The 9,307-nt window shown below is 34.7% G+C and overlaps 2 protein-coding genes across 2 annotated transcripts; one reads left to right on the forward strand and one right to left on the reverse strand.

Moving 5' to 3' along the window:
* On the forward strand, nt 5,341-6,580 carry LOC104702915 (gamma-glutamyl peptidase 5-like). Its single transcript, XM_010418835.1, has 3 exons — nt 5,341-5,655; nt 6,025-6,354; nt 6,443-6,580. The coding sequence occupies exons 1-3, from the start codon at nt 5,341-5,343 to the stop codon at nt 6,551-6,553; spliced, it is 756 nt and encodes a 251-aa protein (XP_010417137.1). The 3' UTR covers nt 6,554-6,580.
* On the reverse strand, nt 6,629-9,307 carry LOC104702914 (probable cyclic nucleotide-gated ion channel 6; the record flags this gene model as incomplete). The annotated part of the gene is given in 6 exon segments (XM_010418834.2): nt 6,629-7,458; nt 7,529-7,765; nt 7,874-7,985; nt 8,061-8,377; nt 8,456-8,668; nt 8,753-9,307. Coding segments are annotated over 6 exon segments (2,148 nt in total), but the record flags the coding sequence as incomplete, so codon positions are not given.

Consider the following 9,307-nt stretch of genomic DNA (forward strand, 5'->3'; position numbering starts at 1 on the left):
ATTTTTGAGAAATATCTATATCTAGTATATGGGTGCGAATGGTTGCAACGGTTGGGGTAGACAAATCCATTTGCGGATCAAACAGTTTTTTATTTACCATTCATCATGTTTAGTCCACAGTGGTGTGGTCTACAAAAAATAGAAACAAAATTGCAGTAAACCAACTGCGTACCGCTTTTCCTTACAAATAGACTTGAACCGCAGCGGTCTGTTGTCCACACTTAAAATATAGCGGTCTGATCCACATACAGATTTGACTGCCTCAACCACAGTTACCATTCAGACCATATATTTTTCTGTACCTAAAACTGATATTCCGACCAAATGTATAAATTTTAGGAAAGCTACAAAGGAAAATTAAAAACTGAACAACAACCGTAGTAGTTGGACCAAATTGCTGATTTGAGGAGATCAAATTGACATCACCAGAGAGATGGTATGCAACGTCCCTATTTTCTTTCTCACGCATTATCAGTGATCATTACGCAATGCTTCTTTGTCTTTTTCCCCTGTATATATATATATATATTTTTTTTCATAATATTTGTAAGAATTTCGTAAGTGGTAACACAAATATATAAAACGAACCCTAATCTCATATCCTCTTTTCATTAAAGTAATTTCTCGAAAACCTCTTAATGATAAAAAAAAAATATTACCCTTAATGAAAATTGTTTTCGATTAAATATAATTAAATCAGTAAGTGTTCAACGAAAACCATAATAGCTCAGTGGTTGCGAGCTTCATGCACGCGCATGTGTTCAGGGTTCGAATCCCACTATACGGGTGCAACTGGTACAACTAGGAGATATCACAACTAGGATGTTCAATTGTCTTTTACTAATTTTTATCACAATTTAACCATTTTTACTGTGAATATTATTGTTTGCCAATGTAAACGTTTTCAATAATTAGAAATTAGTATGAATTTCAGTTCAAGACTTTTCTTTTTTACAAATAACTTACAGAAGATATTGATTTAATTTTGTACCACCCCCTTTAATTTTTTAAAAAAAAATCAATTATCATTAACCAAAACCTCTGATAGTGTAAGTTTAGTCGATCAGGTTATAATGCTATCATATCTAGAAGACTAGAACCATTAGTTAGAAACAGAATCATTTTTTTCAATAATTTGCGTCACATAAAAAAATCAAAGTAGTCGAATTAAAACGTCTATATTTGCCCATTTTTGGGTTAAAGTTGATAGTTGCCTTTACGGAAAAAAAAAGTTGATGTTTGCCTCTCTTTTATGTTGTAAAGCATGTTGATATTATCTTTTGAACCGTTTAAAAAGGAATGTTATAATACATGCAAATATTCTCACTAAACCACAAATTACACCAATGATATATGCTTTAAATTCTTGTGCTACACATTTGTATCTTATTGTTGTGTTCGTCCGCCGAACTTGTTCTTTCTGCTTTTAAATGAATAAATACTCTTCTTGTGAAAAAAGAAAGATCGAATCTAGCACATTCGAAGTTAATGGGAAACAACACTTTTAATTCGATCCATTATTATTCGATTACCATCAGTACTGTCACGTATACGAACATGTATGTGTTTTGTTTTACGTCACTATTTTTGGTTTAGTGGCATTTATAAACCTATACTATAATACTATCGAGTAAATTTTTCTTTTTTAAATGATCTCTATAAGAAATTACATTATATGGAATGTTAATTGAACTTTCATTATAGTGGCATATGCGACGTACATCCTATAGAATATCAGATTGTCAACTTAGTGAGACTGAAAGCAGCCACATTGGACATCATATAATAATGGGATATGAGTTATAGCTATCGATGTAAATTTCTAGAGATAATAAAACTGATTTGATGTGTCACATTTGATACAGGCTGTTTATCTTCTATATACACTTCTCTCATCCAAAAGAGTTTAAAATTTGTATTAAAAATTTGGAAAACTAGCAAAAATACATACTGATTCGAAAGCTTTATTTATTTATTTTTGTTAAAGTTAAACTATAGTAGTTTTTTAAAAATACTAAGGTTTGAAAGCTTTTTAAAAGAACTTTATGAAGACTACTTATATTTATGAAGGCTTCTTAATACATCTTAAATAAATTGATTCGTTTGTTATTTGATCTAAAACCTATTTTTTTATAACTTGATCTAAAAGTTTATAAAGCTTAAATCAGTACTTTGATTCGAACAATTATAACTTTTAAATATTGATTTACAAGAAGACTTTTCTAATGAAATAAAAAGACTAAACATAACATTCATGCATGGTAGCTTTTTTATAAAAACCAAAACAAAACATACTTGGTTGCAGGAGATTCACATCTCTTACACTCACACTCGCAAAAAAGGGGAAGCAAAAGCTTAAAAAGCTATTCTAAACAAAAAAGAAATGAAAGATTTGCCTATAAAATTTTAAAAATCAACAAAAACCCATCAACTGAATTATTTTTATAGAACTGCGTGAAGAAGAGACTCACCCCACAAGCAACCCTCTCGTTTTGGCTTTGGAAGACTGAAAAAAACCCACAAAAATATATATATATTTCAAAGTAAAGAAAAGTACATGCAAAAGTAAAGGTTAAAGTAAAAGTGTAAAAGTGAAAAAAAAAAAAAAAGTGTGTAAAAGAGGGCGGCAAATCTTCGTCGGAGTGCGTTTATTCTTTCTGCGATTTCCCCATTGATCATGTGGACGCCCTCATTCTTCCAACTCCTTTTTTATACCCTGCAGTAAAACTTTATTTTATTTGGTATTTTTCTCATATCATGTAAGATGTATATATGATATAAAATGAAAAATCTTACTATTTGATGTTATAGGAGTACATTTTTTTCAAATGTTGAAAACAAAATATAGCACTGTTTTGGTTTTTTTTTAAAGAGAGCTAATAACATAAAAATTACAATTTAATTGTTTGTCATCCCATTTGAAAATTGATAAATATTATATATATAGATATATTCTTTTTGTTCAATTACTTGAGAGTTGATAGAATTTGTCTATTAAGTATTCTAAGTTTTTAACTGTATTTGTGTTAGACTATTATTTCAATATCTATTTAATTATTTGAGAATTTATATTTATTGGTATTTATTAGATTATGTATAGAACCGGTTAAGTGTAAACCGTGTAATTTAGTTTCTGGTCATGTCAAGAGAACCGGAACGGTAACATCCCTGTCTGAATAATCAAAAAGGTAACTAAAATAATTATGACTTTATGAGTGTTAAAACTTAAAAGAGTTTATTGTTGGGATTTATTTCAATGAAACAATGTCTTCAATCAATCTGGTCAAGTCCTTGCAATCAGTCTCGAACACAACATTAGCAAGCGAGCGAGAGTGAAATGAAACACTTCATTGCCTGCAAAAGCGACACAATTTTTGTGTGAAGGAGAGATAAGCAGAAAACCTTTCAAACCAAACTTAAGAATATGATCATTTGGGAAGACTATCCACCCAAGTCCACTCAAACTATATATCATTGACTGTCCATGAACCATCAAGCTGGCATACGATTGTATCTGCCTCATGGGAGGTTCTTGCATCGTCGGTGTTAGCCGGTTGCGAGCTTAAAGCTTGTTCACGAGCATTTCCTATGAAGAAAATTAATGCATCTTGAATAGCCAATTGCATCAAATCCATTGGATGAACATCTTTGCTTTCAAAAGCCTTTGCATTCTGAGCTTTCCACTTTTTGTGATTTTGTAATTTTGTCAAGAAAAGTTGCTGTCAACCTAATAAAGCTAAACAAGTTTACGTTAGTTTCATTTTGGTGGGTCGGTTTCACTTAAACCAACCCTAATATGCAGCAAGACTTTGCGGGAACGTCAAAGGAAACAATAGAAAAGAATGAAGCAAAAACTTCCTCAAAGGTCAACCCTCCTTATGGGTATTTATTATATTTACCAACTCTACGTATCACTCTATATTATTTACTGTATTATATTATATGGGTATGTATCCAACTATCCATAATGATTCAAATAAAAGCTTCATCCTCGGTAACCCAAAATATTCTTTATACTCCTAAAACTTTGACTAATTACTTAGTTTCTTCAACTTGTAGTTTATGTAACACTACCGGAGCTAAGTTATTAGAAGAGGGGTTTAGCATTTATGTAGAGTTTATTGATCGACTTTGTAAATTGAGAGATTTTAAAGATAAATAGTATAACAGATATTTTGATCAAAGTTTAAAGATTCTTATCAACCTTTGTTAGCAATCTTGAGTAAATATCATTTATTTATTTTTTTTGGTGCAAACGAGTAAATATGATATATCACATAAAAACAACAATATTAATAGAATACCACATTACATGTTTTATATATCTATATATGTGTTATATATTAATACGTGAAGTTATATATTAACACATCAACATTGTAAATTTGTAATGTAGGATGATGTGTCTGTAAAATGACGTGTCCTATATACATAGAGTCATAGATGGATCAACGTACGGCGATCATTGTCTTCCAAGTTGAAGAACGTTTCGGCAATTTTCAGTGCATTTGCTACGAGAACGTTTCGGCAATTTTTTTATATGACTTTTCTTGAGTTTGTAAGATACAAACACAAGAAAAGTCATTAATCTCTTCTAAATTCGTTTCCAAAAAAATTTGGTATACAGCTTTTCTGTTGTTGATTGACTGGAATCTGTCATTAAGTCATAAAATTAAAATCCCACAAAAATATAAACACCTTCCATTTGTGCTATTTATCTCATTACTTTCTCATATTGTAATTAAATTGTAGTCAAACATCCAAATTCATTATATGACTATATAATAAGATATAAGGAACTATATAAGGAACTTTATAGTTTGTTATTACCAATCACAACTGATACGCAACGAAACACTCCTAGTTGCTGGCTTCTGTTACGATTCTTTCGCCGTCTTTAAAACCATACCCAAAATCTTATATCCTCTAAACCCAAAAACAAAACAAAAAAAAAAAAAAAAAGGTTAATGAGCAAAAAAGATTTGCTCTGTTCTTGGCCACAGGCGATTCAACGTTGGTGAAAAAGACGTACGGTGGATATTTCAACGTGTTTGTTTCGACTTTTGGGGAAGAGGGTGAGAAATGGGATCTGTTTCGTGTGATCGACGGTGAGTTTCCGGACGATAAGGATCTGGATAAGTATGATGGTTTTGTTATCAGTGGAAGCCTTCATGATGCTTTTAGTGACGATGATTGGATCGTTAAGCTTTGTTCTCTTTGCCAAAAACTTGACGACATGAAGAAGAAGGTTCTTGGCATCTGCTTCGGCCACCAGGTTTTGTTCTCATCCGTTGGATCGATCCTATGCTTAAATTAGGGTTTTGTATTTTTTACNAAAAAATGGTTAATGAGCAAAAGAGATTTGCTCTGTTCTTGGCCACAGGCGATTCAACGTTGGTGAAGAAGACGTACGGTGGATATTTCAACGTGTTTGTTTCGACTTTTGGGGAAGAGGATGAGAAATGGGATCTGTTTCGTGTGATCGACGGTGAGTTTCCGGACGATAAGGATCTGGATAAGTATGATGGTTTTGTTATCAGTGGAAGCCTTCATGATGCTTTTGGTGACGATGATTGGATCGTTAAGCTTTGTTCTCTTTGCCAAAAACTTGACGACATGAAGAAGAAGGTTCTTGGCATCTGCTTCGGCCACCAGGTTTTGTTCTCATCCGTTGGATCGATCCTATGCTTAAATTAGGGTTTTGTTTTTTTTAGGAAAACCCCATTTTTCAAAAACATGATTTGGTAAACCAATTTGCTTAATTAATAATTACACCTACGCATCATCAAAAGTCATAGAAGATCATTTGGTTGATGTGAATCTGAATGTAGTTAAGGAATTTTTAGGTTTTGATTGCTTGTTTTACATTTCAATTTTATCCCTAATGAATCCAAAACCTTAATCATTTTACAATAACATGTAGTGTAATGATTAGCATCGTCCTTGCGTTAATCATAATTGCAACAAAATTGATTTAAAAGATTTGTGATGAATGATGCATTCTTCTCTGTTGTTGAAACTTAGATACTATGTAGAATCAAAGGAGGGAAGGTAGGAAGAGCGAGTAGAGGTGTGGATATGGGACTAAGAACCATAACAATGGTTCAAGACGCTGTGAAACCGGGTGGCTACTTTGGAAGCGAGATCCCGAAATCACTAGCCATCATAAAATGCCACCAAGACGAAGTGTTTGAACTCCCTGAATCAGCAACATTGCTTGCTTATTCAGACAAATGCAACGTGGAGATGTGTTCCTTTGGAGATCACTTCCTCTGCATCCAAGGACATCCTGAGTACAACAAAGAGATTCTTTTCGAGATCATTGATCGCGTCGTCAATATGAAGTTGATGGAGGTTTGTTAGCTCTTCTTATNCTTCTTCTATCTTTATTTCCATCGTCTTCTTGGAAGCTTTTTTTATGTTTCCTTGTTTCTTTTCTCAGCAAGATTTTGCGGATAAGGCGAAGGGAACGATGGAGAGCGCGGAACCAGATCGGGAGAAATGGCAAACTATCTGCAAAAACTTTCTGGAAGGAAGATCCGAGCAAGTTTAGATGATGAACAAATGATGTAAAATTGGTTGGATAATTTGAAAAACATATATTTTCTATGTAATAAGATTTAAGGGCAATCAAAAACAATCCTTTATATTACAATATTTTGGTGTTATAAACAAACAAAAAAATAGTTGGAATCTTGAGTTGGAAGTATTCTTAAGAAATTTGTGTACAAGTAAAGATTACGGTCAATGATCTTCAGCTGAGAAGTCTGGTTCTGGAGGTTTCTGAAACTTCACCAATTCTTTAGTAGATGACAACAACAAAGCAGATTTCGCAGTCCGGTTCTTGTGAACGCTACGAAGTGCATTAGCCGCAAACTTTGAAGCCAAGAACGTAGCTCTGATGCTATAAGGACTTCCTCCTGCTATAACCGATGCTGCAGCTGACTCTTCTTCTTCTTCCTCTTCTTTTCTAAGTTGCTCCAGTTTCTTCCTCTTTGTGTACCGTCTCCATGCAGCTTGGATGAAGCAAGCCGCCCAAGTCCTCCATTGCTGTGAATAGAATCTGAAAGTGTGTTGCACTTGTCTACTATGGAGTCTCCTGAACTGACTCGCCACAAATTTCAGCTCATCAGCTATCAAAGCGAAAGCTTCTACTTCGGTTAAGGCCTTCACGGTTCTTGTTGAGGACGGGAGGTTAGCACCTGATTTGGGATCAAGTGCCCATGTCAAAAGCTCGTCACCGCAGAAATCTCCTTCTTTAAGTAAACTGCGGTTAAAGAATCCGCTTCTCCCACCATCAGTGGTTACACTCTCGAGCCTACCACGTATTATGAAGAGCATCTCGTTAACTGGATCTCCCTCACGAACTAAGTAAGACTTCTCAGTGAATAGACATGGCTTAAGCCTCTCACAGATTGCATCTAGCAGCCTCTCATCCATATTCTCAAACAATGGAACCTAAAGAAAAAGAATGAGACTGACTTTTCAAGAAGATGTTAATGGAGTGAACACAAGACAAGAAACTTACTCTTCTGACTAAGGCGAGACAGAGATGACGTTTGATATCTCTTCTAAGATCCTTTGGGAGGTTCTGAACAAGATTCTCTTCATCAACTCCACGAGTCTCCAACCACTTGTACTGATCATATCGTCTGACACGTTCCCGCAGTTCTGGTGGAAGCATTCGATGATGCATCCACTGTTCTGAGTCACGTCTTTTGACTCGCATTTCTTCTAACCGAATAGTTAGCGATTGAAGATAAGTCTGTCATGAAATTTATCAAAAACGCCAAAGATCATATCGTTGTTTCTTCATACTCACTCAGTGAAATCATCAAACATAAGAACAAAACCAAACAAACTCTTTTTCTACCTGCATGTTTCCAATGAGAAGAGCAAAGAGTAGAAGTCCAGCAATAGCAAGTGTTATCGAGAATATAACCTCTCCAGGGTATGTGCTGGTTTCAAGCCCTTGACCAAGTGTACTGCAAAGGAGTATCAAGGTTACTAATGCGAAAAAGTGACACTATAAAAGCAAATCTATTTTTGCATATTATTACCTAAGATTCTGAAGCCCCCACCACAAACAGAAGAAGTACTTAGAGACAAAGTTCTTAGATGAGACAATGCCAGAGGAGAGTGCTCTTAAGTAGATTCCAAAATCAAAAGGAGGTTCTTCATCCTCGGGGACATCAACAGGACAATATTGCTGAAGAACCGAAACTTTAATCTTGTCCCAAGCAGCATAACCTTTCATATTTTGGTTACCACAAAACAAGAAGTTTCTGGCACATGTCTGGTTATTAAAGTGGCAGGCCTTACTCCAGCAGTCGTTATTGCGTTCTAAAGCAAGCAAATACCACAAAGCCCCAACAATCTGAATACACATAACATTCATGAGAAAACATATATTGCTTCAACGAAAATAGTATGGTACAAAAAATTAAATACTAACATGACTTGCGAGCATGTAGAGTAGCAAGTAATAAGCTGCACCAGCCCATGCAGTCTCAGCAAATACACCAGCTGTTCTCTTTAACTCTGAACTTAACGGATACATTCGAAGAAAACGCGGTATATATTGAACTAACACGATATATCGAAGGGCTTGTTTGGTTGCCAACACATTTGCACCCATTGAATTGAAGAGAAATCTCCAAACTACAATCTGAGAGAGAACAACAAAAAAGAACATTAACAAAAGCAAATATGCAAATTTAGAGTAGTTTGGTGTTCTGTTCTGTTGTAATACCTGTGGAACTGGAAGCACAGATAGCAAATCAATGATGAAATACTGTTGTAGATAACGCTTAGCTATCTGTGCAGGGTCTATAACAAGCTCTCCACGACCAAAAACACGCGACGATGGAGCAACATAAGCTGTTCTAAACCGTAAAGCCATATGAAAGAGATAAAACGAATCTATAACTGTCCTTATCGTTGTTGCTATAATTGCAAGTTTCCTGTCTATACCAACGCATTTGGCTTTATCGTTGATAAAGGGAAGATACAAGAAGAGCGGATCCACGGATACTGCGAGTATACAAGAAGCTACAAACAACTTGTTGCAGAGCAAAAGAAACTTATCTTGTGGATCAAATATTTTCTTCTCTGATACTTCAAGATCTTCTGGAAACACAGCGCGCGAAACACCGAGTCCGATAGATCTACCTATAGACCAAAGTCCTTCTGATCCTTTTCTAAAACCTTTCTTGAAAGATCCAGATGATGTTTTGCTTCCTTGAGCAAAACGTTTAGGTCCTTGTATGTTCAATGTGCATTTGTTTAGACCAGCTTCAGAACCTTG

Source organism: Camelina sativa, chromosome 7 (assembly GCF_000633955.1).
Source record: "Camelina sativa cultivar DH55 chromosome 7, Cs, whole genome shotgun sequence".
Classification (NCBI taxonomy): Eukaryota; Viridiplantae; Streptophyta; class Magnoliopsida; order Brassicales; family Brassicaceae; genus Camelina; species Camelina sativa.